Genomic DNA, 23,505 nt, shown 5'->3' with positions numbered 1-23,505 from the left:
CCTTATATTATTAGAAGTTATTCTATACCCTCATTCATTATTGTAACACCCATGGGAGCCCACAGGTTGATAGTAATTAAGCATAACTTTAATTTCTTTCCAAACATTTATGAACCACTTATGGTTTATAAACTGCATTGTATAATGAGTATAAAACTGATGTATGATTTCTTTTATATCAATCAGATTTTTTAACATTAACATGTTTTTATATTTTTAGGTCATATGCAGATATTATTATTTCTTTAACTGATTTGGAAACTGATGCTTCACATGACCAACTTCCTTGAACTTGACGGTGTTTCCAAACAGTGTTGTTTCCATGGCAACACGACCAAAACAAATGTAAGACCTCTACATTAGAGGAGTCCTAAAGAGTGTATATCCGTGCTCTGTGTTGTTAGTGGTCAGTGAATCCAGGCATGGGAAAGGGCCTAGCAAATAGCTCCACCCGCTGGCGAAGCTCTGTGACACGCGACATTGTCTCTGAATCCTCAAGCAGGAAGGACTTAAAGCTGGCCAGATTTCCTGTTGGGAGACAAAAACAAAAAGCCGTCGGTTTCAATTTGATAAATCAGCATTAAGACTTCTTCCAGGGCTGGAAGAGTTGTGTCCATGTTGACTGTATGACTTTGATTACATGAGTCAGAATTCAAAGTAAAATACAGAAACTTTGTTCTCTCTCACCAGTCTTCTTTTTCACATCCAGTGCAATCTGAATCCCCTCATCAATAAACTCAACAACCTTTTCAAAGTCTTCCTCCCTGAACTGTCGCGAGGTCAGAGCCGGAGCTCCTGAAGGAAAACGATGACAGAGTGAGGTCAACTTAAATTTTTAAAAGACGATCACTGTTGATAAACTTTAGAAAGATGTTAAGCTCAAAACTGACACCCTGACTGACAAACTGACAGACTTACAGGAAGCAAACAGAAACAGATTTATCTCACAAATGAAAAACATGATAAAGGGGACTGGTATCACACAGGAATGAAATCTGACTGATTGACAGATTCTGACACAAAAACTATCAGCACTCCTGCAGCTCTTTTCACACATTAAAAAAAATCAATGACACAACACACTTATTATGAGTTGACGCTTAACAAATAAAAATTGATTGATTGATTGAACACATCCTGCACAATATTCAGATCTACTATTTTGGGTACCAAGCCTGAGTCCTCCAGGAGTCAAGGCGCTCTTGTCTCCAGGACAGGTGTTCTTGTTGGCGGTGATGGAAACCAGCTCCAGGACCCTCTCAGCTCGAGCCCCGTCTATCCCGCAAGGTCGAAGGTCAACCAAGACCAGGTGGTTGTCTGTTCCACCTTACAGCATGAAGTAGAGAAGAGGTGATTTGCTGTTTTTGTTTGGTTTATGGTTAAATTAAGAAAAATGCACTTTAACTCAGGGGACAATGTGACAAAGGGTTTAGTGAAACTGCAAAGTCCCCATTCACTGTCTATTCAACCCGTCATGATAACATTACCATAACACCTTTGAATTTCTCAAAATAATTAACTGTCTCCAGCAGTCAGCCGTCAAGTGAAGCTTAAGGAAAAATTCCCAAAAGCCATGAAAACAGAACCCAGATGAGCTAATAACGAGGCAATCCAGAGCAAACAGTGTCTCATACTTAAAGTGTCAGAAATGCAATAAAACTTTAAAATTTAATTCCAGTTGTTGAAAAAAATATATTTTTGTAACTTATGTAATTGTAGGCTATATGGTTTTTGTGTTTTTTATGCACAAAAAACCCATTGAGCACATCTGTTCTGTAAGTACCTGACACCAGGGTGTAGCCTTTCTGCAGCAGAGCATTAGCCATGGCCTTTGCATTCAGCAGCACTTGAGTGATGTATTGTTTAAACATCGGAGTGGAAGCCTGTAAAGTCAAACATTATGCAGTGAAAGAGACAGCCCACGCCTACACACTTTATGACAGGTAAGACTTCTGTGTCTTATTCATGAGCTTTTGACATTTAACAGGTACTTTTCCTCTCATTTCTGTTTTGTCGGACTTGATTTCTGGACCTGTTTGAGGGCGACGGCCACACCAGCAATGGCGTGGTTGTGAGGTCCTCCCTGAAGTGATGGAAACACGGCAAAGTTCACCCTGTCCTGGAGGTCATAGGTCACCTCCCGACCTTTCTTATCCACAGACCGCACACCTTTCCGGTAAAAGATTAGACCAGCCCTGCAGAGTGAAGACAGACAGGTGAATGAGGTACACCTAACAGATTTTGCCATAAGCAGCATGATCCTTTATGGCTTAGTGCGTGCGTCATCCAATTGTTACAATACAGTTGACAATAAACTTTATATTTTTAGTTTTTTACGATACAATGACCTGTATTAACCTCCATCCAGGCCCCTTACCTTGCTCCACGCAGAGACTTATGGGTAGTAGAGGTTACCAGGTCAGCATGATGGAAAGGAGAGGGAACAGCTCCTGCTGCCACCAAGCCACTGATATGAGCCATGTCCGCCAGCAGGTAGGCATCAAGCTCCACACACAGCTGAAAGACAAACACACACACACATTCACACACACACACACACACACACACACACACACACACACACACACACACACACACACACACACATGAAATGATGAAATCCCATGGTAAAAATAACATGTCAAACGTCATTTGTGTTCCCTACTTTTTTAAGCCCCTATATTTTGCTTTTCCTTCTCGAGGGACATATACAACTGCTAACTAGAAGAGATACTGACAATTAAAAAATGTCATTTTGTACTAAACCAAATATAAAATATGACAAAGTGGACATAATCCCTCCTCCTGACACAATAGGTACCTTCTTCATGCGAGAGTAGTCCATGAGGCGAGCGTAGGCGCTGGTTCCTGCTATGATGAGTCTGGGTCGGAAAAGTCTGGCTGTCTTCTCCAAGCGGTCATAATCTATGAGACCTGTTTCATGCTTGCATAATTAAAGAAAGGCTGGTTAGTTGTTGTTGTTTTTTCTTCACATGAAGCATTTATTTTTGAACTGCTTCACTTTGATAATTGTGTATTTGTTCTTGATTTCTTTTTACAAAACTCACATCCAGCTTGTAAGGCATCGATTCAAAGTAGATGGAGGTGGCTGAGATTCTCTTGGTGTCTGACATGTAGCCGTGGGTAAGGCTGAAATGTGGCAGAATGAGGTAGACTTCGAAAATTGCATTTCAGTATGTGAGAGAGTGTGTGTCCCAGATATTGAGCAGGAAAGGGGTTATGTGGTTTCTTATGCAATGTTCTAAATCTTGCCTGACCTCTCTTGATCATTATTCCTCTTTAATATGACAAGTATATGTAGTGATTAAATACAGTAATGATCAAGTAAATACTAGATCTTCTATGTCTCTTCCTGAGCCACAACTAACCCTGCAGCCTGCTAGTGACCGTTACTGGACAGCTTTAATGGAATGCAAGAATCACCTGCAGCAAAGTTTGTGACTTAGAGCTCTACTGTATGGTTGGGACATTAATTAAAAAAAGAGAGATTTATTTTTATTTTCAGAGTTCTGTAGTTCAAACAAAAATACATGTATTTTAAAGAGGCTAGAATAATGTGACAACATCAGAAAGTGTGACTAAGACTTTGTCATTTTACTTAATTCCACTTGATGTTAAGTCCCATAAAAACATCCAGTTTCCTGCAAGGAAATGTCCAAATGTCACAGGCTAAATCTCAAACATTTCATAGCACATCTACCAAAACTGTAGCAAAAAAAAGAATGTAATACTTGTCAGATAATATTATAATGTATCTCTGAAGTTGCATTCAATGTAAGTATCTAATAGAATATTGTAACAATTGCACAATATACTGTATATAAAAAAGTATCTCTCAAGAGCAACCAGAATGTAATTATAACATCCTAAAGTAAATCAAATCATATTGTTGGTCCAAAAAATGCAAAATTCTATACTTTCTAAAAACAATTTAAAAAAACGTTATACTAATACAATAAAAAGTTTTCAACTACACTTATTAGTCCTACTTTAAATAAAACATAAACTCTGTTTAATTATTACTACTTGCTGTAGAGATCAAATTAAAAAAGAGCAGAGAAGGTTATCTATAAATATTTGAGTATCTTTAGCTTGTTCACTCACTGTCCTCCGTCAGGCAGGTCCAGGCCCATGATGCGGTCATGAGGCTGCAGGACAGATGTGTATGCTGCAAAGTTTGCGGGGGATCCGGAGTACGGCTGGACATTAACGCCCCACAGGTTTGGGTCAAGACTGAAGGCAGTGAGGGCTCGCTGCTGACACAGCAGCTCAATTTTGTCCACGATCTCTGCACCTCCATAGTACCTGAGAAAGACAGTATTTATGAGGATTAGAATATCTCATATCACTTCATCATTTTGTGCAGTATAATATCACATCATTGTTTAATATCATACTGTTTAGTTTGGTTTTGAGTCTTCTCACATCATTTTGCATCTTATGATCTTGTGATGTTTGGAGCCAACATGCTCTTCCTCAGTCTGAGGTAATCCTTCAGTCCTTCAACAGGAGCTCCTTGGTGTGCGGATCTCTTTTGCTTCTTTATACCGATTCGTTTTTGGATCCAGCACCAGCTTAGGGATGTGTGTGTCTTTTTTTTTTCATCTTTAATGTTTCTGAACTGTTTTATACTGTATGATGTCATATCTTTTGTGTTGTCTCTTTCCATACTGTATCATATTGTAGAAGAAGATAAACATTACACTCTGTTATTGAGATATTCCACACATGGCTGAAATGCAAACAAATGCACAAACCAGATCCTATGGACATTCACTAATGGAGCGATGTCAGAGTGAGGGGGCTGCACATGAAGGAGCGCCCGAGCAGTTGGGGGTTCGGTGTCTTGCTCAAGGGTACCTTGGCATCGCTCAGGAAGTGAACTTGCACCTCTCCAGCTACCAGACAAATTTCCAGACTTATTCTGCATCTGGACAGACTGAATTACTGCCGCTCCCAATAGTGTATGTATGAAGTTGTAGAGCGCTGAATGGTGTTATCCTGAATTTAATCATATACATTCTACTATAAGGGTCAAGTTACCGACCCTCTCGTCTTTTTCTCTCTTATCAGAGACCAATAGAAATCGTTTTAAGTTTTGTAAAGACTGAAACATATATTTTGGAAAAGGCATTACCCATGTAGTTACCTTTGTCCTGGGTATCCCTCAGAGTACTTGTTGTTCAGACAGGAGCCCTGGGCCTCCAGCGCTGCACGGCTGCAGAAGTTCTGACACGGGACAAACAATATCAGAGCTGTCAACATCCAAAAATAACCTTTATTTACCTGGAGAAGGTAAGACAAGTCTCAACACCTCTGCCCTTTTTTCAGCATGGCACAGCAACACATTGCAAGGCACAGCCCAAACTTCAGTTTCCCAGCATGCAAACCAATAAGGCAAGTTCCAGAATCACAGAAGGATCATCAAACAGATTTCCTTCTGTTAAATCTGTTGTTTAAAATCTCATGGGAGGTCGATCACAGTATTTTCTATAAGCTGCAGGAAGTAAATCAGTCACTTCATCTCATAAACTGTGAAGAACAAAAGGTTGACTGAAGAATCTAACTGAAAGTGACTCCCTGTGAGGTTCACCACAGTGTCACATCTCCCAAAGACAATTGACAGTCAGAGGAGAGCTAGAGCTGTGAAAAAGAAAAAGAATGTGAATTAATTTTTCTCCCTATCTCAGTCTGTTTTCTTTTCTCCCACTCTCACTTGTGCTCATCTTCTCTCTCTCTCTCTCTGTCCTCCCACTGCCTGTTATTATACCAAACCTGTCATTGTTAAGGGATCCCTCAGTCATTCCTGTGGGATTTCAACCTGTCCCCTATGTGACATACATCTCTCTCTATGACATTTCAGAACACTATCTCAACACACACACACACACACACACACACACACACACACACACACACACACACACACACACACACACACACACACACACACACACACACACACACACACACATTAACGATGCCCCCCTCCTCTTTTGTCTAAACTTAAAATGTGAAGATCAATGACTGCGGAAACATAATGGGATCATTTGACTGTGTTCCTGAAGAAAAAAACGGGGGGCTCTCCACTGGGAGTCCGCCTGCAGCTGCGAATGACACCGCATGCACAAGAAGACAAGAATCTTTCAGATGTCATTGTGACTGATAGTGCTGTGGTTTCATAATTGCTGGAGAATAGACGAATGAAAGCAGTTCCTTTCCCCAAAGCTTCCACTCCGATAAAATCAGTGACTTGTGAGGGAGGGAAATGCAAAGGAAATTTCGATGAACTCTCTGAAGAAAACAGTCAAAATTCTAGAAACTCTAACTCTGGTGACTCTGCGGTAAGGAGTTGTTTTTATGTCTCTCTGTCTTATGAACTGCAATCTTAAATGGCTCTGTCTACAGAAAAGCACAAAGGATAATTATCTACATTTTCACATCTCCTATATGCACGGTTTGAACAACTGCAATCCTGCAGTAGATACAAATGCAGGCTTACAATTTGCTACATTCCCTGCTCATACAGAGATTCAGTACAGAGGATTTTCAAATGTCAACATTGACAGTGAATGATCTGGTTTTGTGTCGGTACAGGAGGAACATTCAAATGTTGCAATAGTGTTAATGTACATTTGAATGTTTGTCTAGTAATAAGAAGAGTCTGTTCTTTGTTTATGATCTGACTTAAGTAAGCAGGTAAGAGAGATCAAAAAACACCTGTTTCCCAAGTACCCCTTTCACACACACACACGCACGCACGCACACACGCACACACACACACACACACACACACACACACACATGCACACATGCACACTCAATGTGTGACACAACATACTGAACAAACATTTAGACAGTTTCACCTTTTGATCCCAATCCTCACCAGACTGATAACTATGGGACAGAACAGTAAACATACAACCTGAGACTGTTTTTACAGTGATGATTAGAAGTGAAGAGGTTATAAATAATCCAAGAAATGATTATTTCTTTATATCTCAAGCCTTTGTTCTGTACATGCTCACCTGGTTCAAACTTAAAGCAACAACAGATGGTACAGAAATGTTTTAATAAAAGCTCTTTCTGGGACGGTTACACAAGGTACTGTACAGCTGCCAATACCACATGTTCAATCAGTTTAACCAGGTACATTTATTAAGATTAATAATCTCCTTTACAAGAGTGTCCTGGCCATGAGGGGCAGCGGCACAATAAACAAGTCACAGAAATAAAACACAGAGCAATTTCAAACACAGATCAGTATGTCCTGAGTCACAGACCATCAATGTCTTTATTCTGAGCATCTAAGACCTGAAGCATCTTCCTCCAATACCTTCAATCTCAATAAAGAGAGCAGCTCCACAGACACATATTATCCAGCAGAAGATACAGGTCACTTGAGCAGAGTACCTAAAACTTTAGCATATTTGAATTCTATATTTACACTATATATACCCCATGTTTTCCTTACAAACAACATGCAATAAAAGTTAGTTATGGTAAACGGCTCATGTGAGTTTTACCCTGTTACACAAATAATTACACACTAACATTTTGGTTGAAATCATTACTTTTTACTCTTCAAATGGATCTGAATTCTGATGTTCTTTTTCCATTAACGTGTGTGATGTTTTTTGTTTTTTTCCTGTGTAGGGACACTTAATTGTTGTTCGCTGATTTTTTTTAAAATCAGACAAATAATCCGGGGGATCATCTCCAATGTTACTGAGGAATAATGTTGACCCTTCTTTCACCTTTTATGTTCAATTTGAATACGCCTTGGCAAGCAATGACTCTGAATTTGACCATTAACATTTGACATCCCCCCTCCACCGTTGTCTGTCTCCGCTTCACACATGGATCTCACCTCTGATGCAATGAGCTCCAGTCCCCGACACTGCCTGTCCTTCTCCTGCTGCAGGAGGCGCCACATCTCTGGGTCATCCTGTGCCAGGCTCTCCTGTCCCGTCCATGCACCAGCTGCACTGAGGCCTTGCCTGCATGACTCTGCTGTGACCTGTCCCTCTCTGCCCAAATATCCTGAAACCCTTAGGAAGTGGGGCTGCAGGGAGTAGTGGATGAACACAAAAATCACACCAGTCAATAACTTAATGTCTCAATGTTGTGAGACTTCCCTCTGTCACTGTAAAGAAATCCTAATTCATGTTTGGGCAGCCCCCTGGACAGATGGTGCTTTATTTCCTATAACTTATGATTTTATTTAACAATTGTGTATGCAGTCTGCTTAATTAGACCTTGCTCAAAAGCAAATACAAAGTCACAGCATTTGATGCAACTCTGCCATAAAGTGTCTGTGCAGAGTTAAACCCTTTCTGGGGGTTTTCTTTTTAGTTTTTGTTGTCCAAGATTGCTGCTTTGGTGTCTTTTGAAACCCTCAGGAAGAGTGAGCGTGTGCAAAAACACTTTCATCACTAAGAATTATAATACTTTGCACCGGGGGTTTGGAAACGAGTTCAAATAATGCGTCTTTTGATGTTCTAAACAATCCACTTAATGAAAGGCAGTGAAAAACAAGCGTGTTATTCTGTGGAGCAGTTATGGAAAACCTGAAAATGACATGAAAAAGTGTATTGTTGGCTTGCCACGCAGGCAGCTTGTAGCCTCATGATTGTTATGTAACTATGTGTTACTTTGGACTAATAGACAGATTATTGTTCAAGCATAAATATATGTTGAAGCGAGACTCCTTTCATCTCATATTCATTATGTTTCCCAAGCCTGAAATACATTAAGTCATGTATAAAGCTGAAGCCTGGAGAGTCAACTTTCCTTAAACAACAAAACATTCTGGTACAAACAGAAAACATTCTTTTCCCACACACTATGACTACCTGAAATAATCACAGTTATCAGGCAGTAACATTCATGCGACTGGACTGACAAATTGAAAACAAATAACCCTGTGAATCTTCAAATCAAACATTTCAGTCAATACTGAGGTTACCTCGGGTGACAAGCTGGCCTAGTTTGCAGTAGAAACTTATTTACAACGGTTTTTAAACGCTGGAGAATGCTGGAGCATATGCATATAAATGTGGCTCTTTTTCTACATTTAAAAACTTCTAAAATAAATACATTATGAAAGAAAAATATAGAACTCACCCGTAACGTTTGTAGTGACAGAGAAAGCATGTCTGTGACAGCTGAGGGCTGGGAAAACAGAAAACTTTTCAAGGTGCAAAGGGTGAATGTAAAATCAGTTCTGGAGGGAAGCCAAGGACATGCCTACTTTGTGCAACTGATAAAAGTGACTACAACAATAATCATCTGTTTCAGCTGGCTTTGTGTCAGTCTTTGAGAAGTAGTATCTTATTAATCATAGTTACTATAATATAAACCAGTAGGAATTCATTTTATAGTAAAAAAAGATGCAAAGATTTAAGTATTTTGTAAAATGAACGAGCTAAGACATCACATTCAGATGGTGCATATCAAATCTTCCTTTTTATGGAAGCCATTTCAGAGAGGGATAATTCTTACAACAATACACTAAAGTGAAACAATGGATCAAGGCGCTTCTCTTTCAAAAGTCAGCGTGGAGCTCTCTGTAGATGTGTGAGTAGTTTCAGACAACACAAAGTTACCGTTTAAAATTCCTTATAAACAGAAGCTACTATTAACACACTAACAATACCAGGCTAATGCTGCACTCACAGACATATTGCAAAGGTGGGTTTTTTTGTTAAGGCTTATAAAAGCAGTCAATCTCTCCTTTGTAAAACTGAAAACATGATTTTAAAGGATGTATGAAAAGTCAGTGTTTGATGTCTCAGATTTTGAATCTCAGTGTCTGTCATCCAAAGTGCTGCTGATTCTGCTCGCTCTGAAAGTTGTAGTCCGGGCAGACTTTCTGCACCAGCCTGTAATCGGTGCCGGTGAAAGCGATGAAGATGCAGATAACCTTGAAGGGTTTAGCACAGATCCAGGCTGCCTGGGATTGAGTGTTTTCTGAGTAGCAGGTCTGCCCGGGGTCATACATGCAGGGCTTGGTCTTCTTAGACCGGTTGGTTCTCTGGTAATCTATCCGACAGTTGAGTTCGGTCACCATCATCACATCCTGCTGCTGCCTCTGTTGCTCAGGTGGGGTCGAGCTGGTGGACTGAGGTGGGCTCTGGAACTGGGATGTAATATCCGGAACCAGGACTGAGTTTTTCGTGTGAAGGCCCTGGACCTCGGATTCCAAAAACTCCCATCCTACAGCTTTGGATGGTGGTACGATGCTGACGGATATGTTCCCCAGACTGGTTGAGTTGTGGCGGAAGTAGACGCTGAACGTGCCGTTGATGTGATCAACAATTTTCCCAGTCACCAGGAGGCTGAACTTCACTGTTTTCACATTGAAGTAAAAATCCCCCCAACCGAGGATCTTCTTGGCCTTTGTGGAAGTTTTTGCTGGAGGTTTGGGTTTGGAAGGGGTGCGGTACAGATACTGATCCAGGGCTTGGGAGAAGTTCTGAGGCCACCCGTATGGGCCGAGGGAACCATAAGCAGGTGTTTTGTGTTTGGTGGAGATAATCTGTAGGTCTTTGGAAATGTGTTTAACCTTCAAAGCAGCTCCCTCAGTGTCTCCTCTTCCTCCTTCCTCCTCCATCCAGTGTTGGCTCTGAATGTTCAAGGGCTCAGCTGTTTCTTGGACCTGTAGGCCAAAAAATAAGAAAAGTAAATTTGGTATTATTTAAAATCTAAAGGACCTCAATTACATAGAAAAGGGATTACATAACTTATTTGTGGTGTTACCTAAATAAAATGATAATGCTTTGTAGTGATACAAACTTCTATTAAATTCATGAAATCCATTTTTATAATTTTGTTTATTTTTGGTATTTAAGCCTTTATTTAGCGATAGGAGAGAGTCAGAACTCGCGGAGAAAGAGAGAGAGTGGGGAATGACATTACAAAGGAGCCACAGGTCGGACTTAAATCCGGGCCGCCAGCTCAAAGGACCATAGCCTCCACACATGTGGCGTGGGGACCAAAGACCAGGCTGGGCTCACCACTTGTCGAACATTTCAACCAAAAAATTAGTCCTTTCAAAAAAAATTGAAAACTGTTCTATTAAAGGTAAGTTAATTAGCTTTTTGATGTTCATATCTGTAAGTTCCATTAACACATTTCTATAAATGTCAGTTGTTTTAAAAATGATGCTGATTTCTCAGCGTGAAATTGGTTAAAATCAGGGTATTGACTTTCAAATATGGCTCAACTAATGAGGCCAGCAGGCTGTTATCAGGCTAAAATACTCCTGAAAATTCCCATGCAGTTATATTTGAGAGCACTTTGGGTTTGATTTGTAAAGGCTGAATGATGAACTTGAAGGTTCAGTCTTAAGGTCTTGTTGCTTGAATTAAAGCTCTAATCAACCAAAATAAATCCCATATCAGCTCATTAACATTGTTATCAGGTTATTTATTTTGGGTGGAACTTTCAAGAACATAATAAAGTGAAAAATGTACCATATGCTTTGAATAAATCCACAAAGTCCATGCTTTGTGGAATGCCCAGTATATATACATCTACAACTTCTCTTTGAGGAAGTTGTCTCTCTGTGATACATTTTCATCTTCTTTCATTTCTTCTGAATCACATTGGCTTAATGGCACATAATAAAGTGTTTGACAGTTTTTAAGCTTCGTCAGGAATTTCATGCACATACCTCAAAAACAGACCAGGTTTAATTTGAAACCATAAGAGCAACGTAGAGTTGTATTTATATATTGTTGAGCATCCATTAGAGGTATTTTACCACTTGTAGATATTTTACATCAATTAGGAGAACAAAAATCAACAACTGCCCTAAACACAGGGTTTATTTTGTGCGGGAATGAACAGTAAAAGTTGAACGAGAAAGAAGAAGAGAGGCCTTGAGCTCAGCAGGACGGCTGTAAATGAAGGACAGTTCCACTGTAGCTAAATAATAAGGTAGCAGATAATCGATTAAAATAATCATGCTTTGTTGTGTCAGGTCCTCTGAATGAGAAGGACGTGAATGACTGTGATCAATAGGTCAGCTCCTTGAGGCAAAGACCCCCCCACACCCACACCCACACCCACACACACACACACACATACACTTACATTCACATTGCCATTAGCACATTGACACATTTTAATTAGACTGTACATTCTCTCTGGCTCCCTGGTTGAAATTCTTTGGATGCGACCTTGATAACAGACTGAATGTTTGGACTGTTAATCAAGATGGTTGTAAGAGAGAAGCGTATATGGTCAAGCACAAGCCACCGTTAAAGAAGATACTGCACAAGATCAATAAGGCAGAGCACATGGACAGAAACCACCAAAAATCACTTGTTTGCAGCATCTCTCAAGACAGCTCTGCTCATCGGATTACATACCCCTTTATTTTCCCAGCGTCACCCGTAACAGTGCCTGAGCAGTTTGGATTTAGTGCCTTGCTCAAGGGGACCCTCTCGAATGCTCAGAAAGGGAACTGGCACCTCTACAACTACAAGCCAAATTTCCAAATTTGGTCCGCAACAGGACTTGGACTGGCCAGAATGAGCTATACTGCCACCCCCAGAGCTCCCACAGAAGAGAGTTCACCACACACAAAGCATTAGTCAACCCTTCCTGATTGTCTTTCTCTGCTGCAAAAAAATAAAGTTTGTGAGACTATGAAAATCCAGCGCATGTTCAGATGGACAGAGCTGTTTGTTAAAAGCCAGACAGCCTCTGCTGTTGAGTTGTTAAAAATGTTCAATCCAGACATTAGTGAGGCAGTTTTTTGTTTGACCAAAGTCTCTGAGATTCACTGCAAAGTTAACATGTAGCACTGTAATATGTTTGATATAACAAGTGCACAGACACAGTCATTAAATACCAACAAAAATCACTGAGTTAAGGTCAAAACTAATTGATCCAGCTGTCAAGACTTTATTTCTCCTTAATAACACTTCCATTTATTTGGATGGCAGGTCAAGTTATCTATGCCTCTAGACAATTGGGACATGACTTTGGCAATACGTTCTGTGCACTTGTTGTTAAGCACTTGAATTCTATTTTCAACGTAATGTGTTGAAGATAGATTGAGCTAAGACTTCCTCTCCTCTAGGTTTCTGGAAAACAGCACCCACAATATAATTATTTCTCAACAAGTGGGATTCACATCACCCCGAACCACCCCCAGCCCTGTGTGCCAATCTCTGCCTTCTGCAATAACCAAGAAAGATTCAGCTGTGCCTGTAGTTACAAGCCTAAATCTCCAGCTATGTGCTTTTCTCACCTACACTAATTGGAGCCCACTGTGTGACAGCCGTGTCATTGGCTCTGTGTCAAGATGCCAGCACAGAAACTGCAACTGAGTAATAGCGGTGGAGTGGATGCAAGCACAACACCTGTACAAAAACACCTGCAGAGGCTAAAAAAAATGAGAAAACTGAGAGCAGCAATGGTGTTTTAAGGACAGCGAAAAAATCCATGCTTTTGCCTAAAACATGTCCTTTATGTGTTCGTTTTTCATTAGGCCTATAAAAACAAAGACACAGACAATGTGTCTTAAGCACTGGGTTGATAAAACTTTTTTTCAAATTTTCAAAGACTGCACAATCATTTAGTCCAAGAAACATGGCACAAAATTAGATTTTTTCTGACAACTTCAGTGTTAAATTACAGTCAGATAGTCAGATTAATGACAGCACAGCTTATTAAATCATAATTATGCAGCTCAGAACCAAAATAGAGCAAAAGACTGGAACAATTCATCTTCAATCAAGTCCCAGAATAGTCTCACATGATACGATATATTTCTGAATTTAGAAACTTTAGAAAGAGTGCAAATGTATTTTATTAAATAACACAGCAGGTCTCAAACTTTTCAATTGAACACTTCTAAGATATGAAAGTCCAAGCTAACACTCTAATCAGTTGAGACCAAATCAAGTCCTATAGGCAGGCATGGGTTAACAATCTTGAGACAGAAGTCAACAGAAAGAGTGTATTGCTCTTCAAAAAAAAAAAAAAAAAAAGCAGTATACCTGGCAAACAATGTTACTGTGTTAATTTACCTATACCATCTTACAAAACCACCATTAAGTGATAATATAGCAAAATGATGATCATATAACACCTAGCGTCAATAGAAGCATACCAAAGAGCCTCGTTTCACTACTCACCGCTGAAAGGAGAAGCCACAGAAAGGTGATGGCAAAGTTCAAACAAAGCCTCCTCATTTTGCAGCAACGGTTGAAGTGTTTTTCCATCCAGACAACAAGATAATTTTGTTTGTTTTCAGACGGTCTCTCTGACTGAGTTATTAAGGTTGTTTACTGAGTAAAAGCTTACACTCACTTCAAAAGTAGAGAAGACCTTCCGCAGCGAAACTCAAAAATCTCCAAGATATAAAGTGACTACTCAGCTCACTGCTCCTCTCCTCTTCCTTCACACCCCACACCTCCACGCGCTCTCTCTATTTCTTCTTACTCTCTCCACCCCTCAACACCCTGCGCGCGCGCACACACAAATCCGAACGCACGCACGCACAGACAGACAGACACACACACACACACACACACACACACACACGCACGCACACACACACACACACACACACACACACACACACACTCTCTCTCTCTCTCTCTCTCTCTCACACACACACACACTCTCTCTCTCTCTCTCTCTCTCTCTCACACACACACACACACTCTCTCTCTCTCTCTCACACACACACACACACACACACACAGTCTCTCTGTCTCTCTCACACACATACACACACGCACACACACAAACACACACACACACACACACACACACACACACACACACACACACACACACACGCACGCACACACACACACACACACACACACACACACACACACACACACACACACACACACACACACACACACACACACACTCATTTTCACCACCTGGCCGGCCCTTATAATGACTCATCAACCCGGGGAAAGGGCTCTCAGGCGGCCCCGGTTTGACAGCCCTCCCCGCCGTCCCCGCATACTTTAGCCACGGGGAGGCTGACAAAATGACAAGGGCTCTCTCTGGGAAATGTAAAAATCACTGACAAGTCTGGTGAGATTCTGCCACTGCTTCTGCTTATTCGCTTATCAGTGGAATTTCAAGCTTACAAACCACTGCAAATACAAATAGTGTCACTCATAAAATTTCGTGTTTTTCTGAGTTAATTGCCTACCATTTCAGCTATTTTTAGATTTGTTAAGCCGTTGGTGAATGTCATGCTACACACGTAAATATTAATTACTTTGAAAACTTAGGGTATGTTTTGAAAACATGACATAGGGACGATTGTATCAGGTTATCTGAAAGTAATTCAAATATGTAAATTGATATTAACAGTTGGCTATACCTACCTTGACATTGTTTTCTTAGATTTTAGTCTAGACTTTATGAAATGACACAACTGCAGATTCCTGATAGTTTTATTTAATTGTATTCATTTAATTACATGTTTTACATTTGTAACCTTAAAATTGGGATATCAAAATAGGATACAAGTTGAAGAGCTGTACATGACATGTTGCCAGTAGGGGGCATTAACACACAACAAGCCAAACTAGTGCAGGACACTTGACACTGGGACTTAAAGAAATTAAGATGAAACTGGATGTACGTGACATTCATGAAAGAAATTCTATAGACTAGTGCTTTGGTTTTTAATTTCAATGTCTCAAATGTGTTTGTTATTATTATCTTTTAAGGCAAACTTAATGAATGGGGGACATAATGTCCGATCCACTCTACTCCATACCAGTTGGTGGCGGTAATGCACTTTTTAACACTTTTTAACACTTTTTAACACAGACAGAAAATACAACGCAGCAGAAGAAGAGGAACATGAAGTAGCCCAACTGGAAGTCGTTCATTTTAACACGGGAAAAGTTGGATAGTGAAAAAAGGGCTTGCCATTTCTTTTTAATACAAAAGCAGTCATATCTTGGCAAAGAAAGGAGACACACTATAGGCTAAACCAAAGAGGAAGAATTAAGAAAAACGGGAGACGTGAAGCAGAAGAAAAAACATGGTAGAAAAAAAGTCTAGCTTAATTCAGGCGTTAAACTGTTCAATCTCTTAGAAGACTAGCCTTCGTTTTTCGTTCATAAATGTATTGTGGTGTGTCATTGATACAGATATGAATCGCCGCCTTCGTTCAGTCAGCAGCTGATGACGAGTGTTGAGAAAAGCGGACTTGAGATGACGTTTTGACCATGGTGATTGCAACATTTGCAATAAAGAGCAGTGGACAACATTTAGGACACATGTTACTGTTATGCACCACCGTAGCCATTAAAAACACATCATTAGACGAGGCTTTCATAGCTACGGAAATCCCAGCCAACCTACCAGTTCACCTGAATTCAAGACCTTTTTCACCAGTCTTAAGTCACTTGGAGCCTTCTTGGCCATTAAACGTCCACCCCCTCTTCTATAAAACTATAGGCCACCCTAGAACTCCAGACACATTTTACTTTAACTTCTGTACATTTTGGGGGAGGTGTTGTACTTTTCTACATTTAAAAATAGCATCAATTACTGAGTGAAAAAAAATAGTAGTAATTTTATTTCTACTTCAGTTAAACTAAATCAAAGTAGCTGTACTTTCACTTCGGTACAATAATCTTGTACTCTTTCCAACTCTGGTCTTTGTGACTATGTGACCCACAGATTGATAAGTGACTGACTTTAGACTAATTTGTGATCTTAAAATTACTCAAAAAATACTCAAAAGTAGTACACAATTAGTCAGCAGCAATCAGTACAAACATTTTTAAAAAAAATAGCTGAATGAATTGTTTTCAAGATTTATTTTATGTCTTTTGTGCCTTTATTGGAGAGACAGGACAGTGGATGGGAAATTGGGGGAATGACATTCAGGAGGTAGGAGCTGCAGGTCGAATTGGAGGACTTCAGCCTTATCATTTATTCACAAGTCCTACTTTAATTAACCACAATTTACTTATAGCACATGCTATGTTAGCTTTGAATAATCTATTTTTAAAAATATGAAAGACTAAGAGAACCTTTTGAACGCAAAAAAGTCACCACATATTTATTTGACAATCAGCATCATCATACAATACTAAACTTTTTTTGAACAAATGAAAGAAGACCAAAATACCTTTTCAAAGATTGTAGCAATAGCAGCGTCATTTTTATTAACAATTAGGGTAAATGGGAATAAAATATCTTTATTCATGTCAATGTAGCTTAAAGAAAACTGAACTTTTATAATTTTGAATGTTTTCATTTTGATTTAACAATGCATTCATTCCCATTCCCAAGTGCCATCACCATTAATCTCCCCTTGATTACTTGTTATAAAAACTTTTTTAATCTAAAAAACTCTAAAATCTAATAGATTAAGGCCAGACATTGTTCATTTTATCCTGTCATATCAATTAATACATTTAGTAATACATCCCCTCAATGCTGTGATCAGCAGACAGTTACATAAAGCATCTGAGGATTGCTGTTCCTTTACACAAAAGAGCCATTACATGATCTGATTGTCCCTTATCAACATCAATCTATGTATTCATGAAATGGCTTTTCAGACCATGAAATCCTTAATTTGTGTCATTAATCATTCCTCACAATAAGAGCAAAAGTAGATACTACACCAATAAAGAAAACTGCTGAATGTTCGGGATATGTGACATTTCAATGTGCTGCAGGCCCTTTAACTTCCTTTTGTTTGTTTTTTTGTTTTTTTTACGTCACAGTGATCTCCTCCAGCAGATCAGCAGGGAAGTAGCCCAGCTTGCGTCCAGTGCTGACCTTCAAGTAGCCACCTTTCTCATCTCCTTTTTTCACCACAATCTGAAAACACACAGCGACAATAACACAACATAACATCTTGGCAGCTTGTTTTTCATCAAACATTAATTAGGTGAGGTGGATGTGTTGATGTCATTGCATCGTGATCACAATAAGAACTGTACCCAGACATTAAAAAATAGATTTTTTTTCTGGGTGTAAGTAACAAATGGGCAACAATAACACAAACTCATGAAAACCTTTTGAAAAATGTAACCTCAGAGACTGTGTGTGTTGCTAAATTACAAGAACACAATAGTGTAATTACCTGGTCTTTCTTCAGTGTGATTTGTCCCATTTCTCTGTTCCCGACAAACGAGCGTGTCACCTTAAAAACTCTTTCGGATGCGCGCACCTTTATGAGGTAATTGGTCGGGAAGTAGCCTGTCTTCTCCCCCATCTTTCCCTAAAAAAATGGAGGATCAATGAACCTTAAGTTTATTCTCTGCAGAAACTTAAGACGAATAAAAAGTGGAAACAGTTGCATCTGCTTTACCACAAACAGAACAGCACAATCAAATGATCAAATGAAACCATAAAGAATCAAGAAATGATAAAGTCATCTCACCCTCCACCACTCTTCATTGGAGTCATCCAGTACAGTGATCCGATCACCAGGACTAATACACAAACACACAAAAGTGTCCCTTGTCACTTCTTTTTTGTGAAACAACTATTTGAAAAGGGATGTTTTTAACTCAGTGAAAGGTAAAGTAGGTTCACATAGACAGATTAAAGAATATATAAAGAGTGTTGGGAATTATTCGCTTCTTTAAACTTACTGGAAGTCGAGGTCGTCTTTCTCGATGGCCTTGAAGCGATAGAGGGCCAGGAAAAAGTGGGAATGGGAGAATGTTCCCTTACTCTGTAGACAAACAGCACAGATTCTACATAAACATACAGCGTTACAGCGATTGAAAAAAAAAGCTGTTCTTATAAATAGCTGATTCAAAGCCAACCTGAAATGTTTTTTTTACTTTTTCTTACCTTGTCGTCTGCTTTGTCTCCTCCTTTCTCCTTCTTATCATCAGGCTTCCCTGTGTCAACATTGGAGTCATCATCAAATGATTTTCTTTGGGTGAATTTAAATTCATGGCGTAATAATGCATGATGAGTCATTTTGCTTTATCCCCAACATTTTAGTTTTGTAGCATTGTTTATTAAATGTTTTTGCTTTGTGTTTAGGCTCTCCTTTTTTTCTGTCCTTCCATGTTGAGTATAGAAATATGAATAAGTTATTTTCTTTTACAACATTTGTGTAGTTCCCATCACAGAGAACGCCTTAACCACTACACAAATGTTCTTAGTACCTTCTCCTCCCTCTTCGCTCTCTTTGGGCTGTTGGCTTTCTTCTTCTTCTTCCTCCATCATCATCATCATCTAGAGGAAAGACAATTTTCATCAGAAGAAGTAAATATCATTTAATATCTTTTTGTGCATTTTAACGACGTCTGTATTGGTGCTCAAACACTTTTCTTTTCCAGTGTTGTGAAAATGTATCAAATGGAAGACACTAAAAAATATTTTTCTTTTAGAGGATTGAAGGTTTACAGTTTGGTTACAGATGTATCATACACTCACATTTTTCTTGTCATTTTCATTCTTTTTACGCTCCTTATTTGCCATGATGACGCCGACACGCAGGGTGTCAAAGACAGGGTCGTTCCTGTTTGGGTTGTCTAGTTAAGAACAGAGAAATCAGACAGAGTTTTTGGAGAACATAGCATCTTTCATGGACAACACATTGATAAATACAAGAGTTAAGAAGTTTATAAAAACATGAGACATATTATCTCTCTTTGGACTCACTTTGATCTGGTTGGTCACTGCTGTATAAGGGGGAGCTGTAGGCCCTTCTGAAGCCAGGTGGCTACAGGAAACAATATATTAGATCTCAATATTTACAATCACTGTATTTATTTTCTCCTCAGGAGATGACGAGGGATGTGAATATACATTTCAGTGTTCCTACTGTACTGTACATAAATGTTGATTTTGACACTGTATGACAGTAGAATTCAATTCAAATAACTTGATTTATCCCTTAGGAACTTCAGTCGTGTACAAAAGCATCAATGCGCACACAGCTCACATGAAAGAAACCACATCCAAAGTGCAATCAAAGAGTCCTGGGTGTGTGAAGCTTGCAAGCCATTACAAATGATGCAGGACATATTAGCAATAAATAATGCAAACAATTCTAGGGTTAAAATTGAATAAGCATTCAAGGTAACTTGTGAGATATATTAAAAAGAAGGTTATATAGATTGTAAAGTGTGTGTGTGTGCTATTTGAGGCTATGTGTTGTCCCTTTAATTTTTTTTTTTTTTTTTAAGCAACATGACTCACAATTTTTCCAAAACATTTTTGGAACTCGACGTAGGACTGACATGAGTGGTGGATGTTGGTCTTGCAGTTTTTGCATCTTAGAGCAAACTTGTTGTTCACTGGAAAATAAACAAGGAACAGCCATTAGGGTCAGTCTAAAACCAAATTAAAGCATCATCTTAAGAAAAACATTACGTTTACTGTGTTTTCTAATATCATTTTATTGATGGTTATATGTGTGTTTGTGTCCTCTCTCTTTTTTTTTTTTTTACCACATACAGACTATCATGCGAGCACAGACGTCACAGAACTTGGGTTTCTTGCAGTAGTGGTCCTTGAACTTGTGCGGTTTGTCGTTGATCCGGACAATAGGTGGTGGAGGTTCGGGTTCCTTCTCCTCCACCTCCACCTCCTCCTCATATATGAAATAGACCTGAACACAGAAAAGGGCACATTCATCATAAGAATATCAACATGCTGGAATTGTTCTGAACATTCAGGTGAAGCATTGTCTGCATGGGGGAAAGAACATGATAACATAGACTATGTTCTATGTATGAGAATAATAATGATAATGGAGTGTGAGGATAACGTAGAAATATTGCCCTATAATAGCTAATAACTTAAAGTGGTTTTCAGAAGGGGGCGGTTATGAAGTGTCAGGTTTGTATGCAGTGATGTTGGAGAAGTTGTCTTGTTCTAAAGTGTTTCCAGCTTTTCCACCTTAGTCTTTTAATCATGACTTATTTTTTGTATTATTTGTAGTTGGACTGAAAAAAAATGATAGACCTATACCGTATCTATTGACCAATCTAGAGTTGGTATAATTTCTGTATCCGTGTACATTTTGATTTGGTAGCACTTCATACTATACGACATTGAAGACTGCCATTTTTTAAATTATGTTCAACCCCAAATTTGCAGTGTATTCTATGAATGTATGCATTCAGTCTTTTATGCAACTGATGTTTGGCAAGGTTTGTATTTTGTTGTTCAGCTTCATCTTCTTTTTAGAATCACAAGTTAATGTGTTAAACCTGAAGTGATGTTCCCACATAAGCCAGCAGTGTGACTCTTGTAAGGGGGATAAAAGACAAAAACACTGAGGTCAAGGCTCATAATTTCCTCAAATGATGCTGCACTGCGTTCCTGTCCCAGCTGGTGGCTATTTTAAACTGTGCTGGAATGGCACTGCCACCATTAGGGGCTTTACGGGGTCCTGTCACTCACAGTGTCTCCCTCCTCTTTCACAAAGTTGTCAGGAGCTGGAGGGTTGTCATGGATATCCACAGAGTTTTTGTCATCCTCCCTGACACACAGAGACAAAGAAACATAAAGAGAGCAAGAACAAATCCTTCAGCTAAATATGTTCACTCTCAGACGAAAGGTCTGCCTTTCCTTAGAGTTGATCCTTGTTTCTAATGTTTCTAATCTTTGTACTCGCTGGTGAGTCAACATGAAATACGTCACCAGGACAGGTGAAAATGAAAAGTGTTCATGACTCAGTTATACATGAAAACCTCATGGGTTGGCCTTACAAGCATGCTTTTAAAGAGGTCACTGAGCAGATTTCATAAAATATACTCACTGGTCCATGTTGTTTGGTTGATGCTGTCAGTACTGCCCCACCTACAGAGATTAATGTATAAATGTCATTATATGTTAAATTCAAAAGAGATTTAATTTTGTATTTTGGAATAAAAGAGATTAAAAAAATGTTTTAGGTAAATACTGTAGGTTATTTGAATTTGTCCTGATTACATAATATGGAGAAAGCATTTCTTTAAGAATTTAACCTTTGTCTTGTTACTCTTAAATCTTAATAAAAAATGAACACATAGCAATGAGATTAAAGACAAACAAATAAAATAACCAAATAAAACAACCACCACAAGCCATATGTGTATTTCTCAGTTCTCAAACACAATTAGACACTATTCTACCAATGTTTGTATGGTCGCCTTCATTGCATCTTGTTTTTTTTTTGCATCTTTGGCTCAATGTTTTCACATCATTCATCCTTGGATAATGATTAAAAAAATCTACACAACAGAATTGCATAGGACACAAACACACACGCTTAAACTTGAGCCACACTATTCTAGGGTTGTGAAATACAATCTCATCACAGTTAAATTTGGATGCCACTGCTGGTTAGAAAAAGATGAGCAAGATTCTAGAAAGTATATGAGCATGAGAAATCAGTTTTTTGTTGATTTAAAGAAACATTCTCAATTTTGCAATATTCTTGATTATTCAAAGTTTTTTGTGTGTTTTTCTAATTGCATAACCGACATTCATGCACTTTGTATCATGCCAACACATTTTCACACAACAAGGAAATAACTCAAGGCTTTTAACTTTCCAAACTCACACTTTGAGCTTACGCCTACCTCTTTAAAAAACATGCAGTTTAGAGAAAAGAAAACAACATCCAGTGTGCGTAAATCTCTGTGTGAATGTGTCCTTCACCTGATGACGATCACTGGAGCGTTGTACACCTTCCAGATCTGAGTCCAACAAACCAGCCGACCAAGCTGCTTCCTCACTTCAGGCCCCCAGGTTTCTGTGTCAATTGCGACGCTCTTTCACTATTTATTTTCAATTTTCTTGAGGTGATTTCCAAAGTGCTCAGAGTGAGCATATGTCTGTATTTGCGCTCTAATCTATGATTCTGTGTGTGTATGTATTTGTGTGTTTGTATGTGTGCTAAACTAAGCACTCATGTGTCAAGCTGACTGTTTTGGACAGCTGGGGACCTCAGACTGAGCAACACTGATGACCAGGGGAAATCAGATACTCCTGTCACACATATAAGCACCTCTATCCCTCCGCCTTGTTCACAGACAACAGAAACACACAGCTATTCATCCTGCTTACTTTACCTTTTTTTTTTAAAACATAGGGTAATGTGCAAAGCTGCCTTACCTTTTATGTCAACATTTTGTCTTAAATCTTAAAAATGTTATTGAACATGTAATTGAGTGAATTAACAGATCAACTTTAAGCTGAGTGCCAGTCCCCCCCCCCCCCCCCCCCCCCCCCCCCCCCTAAATACTATTTTTTCCAGAATGTGAAAATTGTATATTCTTGAAAGTTATGCAGTGGTCAGATGACAGAATTTTTGATTATGTCACAGAGATCCCGGTGGTTAAGAAGATGGGCAAGTGGGCCGCTTGAAACCAGATTTATAGTTATTTTTCTCATGGCTCTTTTGTACCACTCATTGTGTATGAATTAGCTAAAAATTAGAAATTCAGTTAAGGTAACCTTATAAGGCCCAAATGTAGTAAAAAAAAAATAGTCTGGGCATTTTTT

The 23,505-nt window shown here is 39.1% G+C and overlaps 4 protein-coding genes across 4 annotated transcripts in view; all 4 read right to left on the bottom strand.

Moving 5' to 3' along the window:
- The window catches only part of atp5f1e (ATP synthase F1 subunit epsilon), a 111,773-nt gene that overhangs the window by 53,848 nt on the left and 34,420 nt on the right, over window positions 1-23,505 (bottom strand). The gene's annotated exons all lie outside the window — the stretch shown is intronic.
- LOC132989266 (serine hydroxymethyltransferase, mitochondrial-like) lies at window positions 394-9,284 on the bottom strand. The gene is made up of 12 exons (XM_061056767.1): window positions 9,148-9,284; window positions 7,892-8,086; window positions 5,171-5,250; window positions 4,126-4,326; window positions 3,069-3,150; window positions 2,822-2,944; window positions 2,378-2,517; window positions 2,033-2,195; window positions 1,784-1,883; window positions 1,171-1,326; window positions 688-795; window positions 394-528 (listed from the first exon to the last, which is right to left on the bottom strand). Exons 1-12 carry the CDS (start codon window positions 9,175-9,177, stop codon window positions 401-403), a joined length of 1,506 nt encoding a protein of 501 aa, XP_060912750.1. The 5' UTR covers window positions 9,178-9,284; the 3' UTR covers window positions 394-400.
- Window positions 9,484-14,349, bottom strand: LOC132989268 (neurexophilin-2-like). The gene is made up of 2 exons (XM_061056770.1): window positions 14,175-14,349; window positions 9,484-10,681 (listed from the first exon to the last, which is right to left on the bottom strand). Exons 1-2 carry the CDS (start codon window positions 14,259-14,261, stop codon window positions 9,839-9,841), a joined length of 930 nt encoding a protein of 309 aa, XP_060912753.1. The 5' UTR covers window positions 14,262-14,349; the 3' UTR covers window positions 9,484-9,838.
- stac3 (SH3 and cysteine rich domain 3) lies at window positions 17,163-22,953 on the bottom strand. The gene is made up of 13 exons (XM_061056768.1): window positions 22,660-22,953; window positions 21,776-21,816; window positions 21,418-21,496; window positions 20,467-20,620; window positions 20,209-20,306; window positions 19,669-19,729; window positions 19,441-19,538; window positions 19,170-19,239; window positions 18,847-18,896; window positions 18,642-18,724; window positions 18,428-18,479; window positions 18,128-18,265; window positions 17,163-17,862 (listed from the first exon to the last, which is right to left on the bottom strand). Exons 2-13 carry the CDS (start codon window positions 21,781-21,783, stop codon window positions 17,755-17,757), a joined length of 999 nt encoding a protein of 332 aa, XP_060912751.1. The 5' UTR covers window positions 21,784-21,816; window positions 22,660-22,953; the 3' UTR covers window positions 17,163-17,754.

This window comes from Labrus mixtus, chromosome 15, assembly GCF_963584025.1.
Source record: "Labrus mixtus chromosome 15, fLabMix1.1, whole genome shotgun sequence".
Taxonomy (NCBI): domain Eukaryota; kingdom Metazoa; phylum Chordata; class Actinopteri; order Labriformes; family Labridae; genus Labrus; species Labrus mixtus.
This window is presented reverse-complemented; position numbering and strand designations above follow the sequence as displayed.

Coding starts and splice junctions, on each gene's coding strand:
- LOC132989266 (XM_061056767.1), bottom strand. CDS start 9,177: ATGCTTTCTCTGTCACTACAAACGTTACGG. Junction 5,251..7,891: donor TGGAGCTCATTGCATCAGAG/GTGAGATCCATG, acceptor GTCCCGTGTCAG/AACTTCTGCAGCCGTGCAGC. Junction 2,196..2,377: donor AAGTCTCTGCGTGGAGCAAG/GTAAGGGGCCTG, acceptor TTCACTCTGCAG/GGCTGGTCTAATCTTTTACC.
- LOC132989268 (XM_061056770.1), bottom strand. CDS start 14,261: ATGGAAAAACACTTCAACCGTTGCTGCAAAATGAGGAGGCTTTGTTTG. Junction 10,682..14,174: donor TGTGGCTTCTCCTTTCAGCG/GTGAGTAGTGAA, acceptor TTTGGCCTACAG/GTCCAAGAAACAGCTGAGCC.
- stac3 (XM_061056768.1), bottom strand. Junction 20,307..20,466: donor CTGTGCTCGCATGATAGTCT/GTATGTGGTAAA, acceptor TTTATTTTCCAG/TGAACAACAAGTTTGCTCTA. Junction 18,480..18,641: donor AAAGACGACCTCGACTTCCA/GTAAGTTTAAAG, acceptor TTTGTGTATTAG/TCCTGGTGATCGGATCACTG.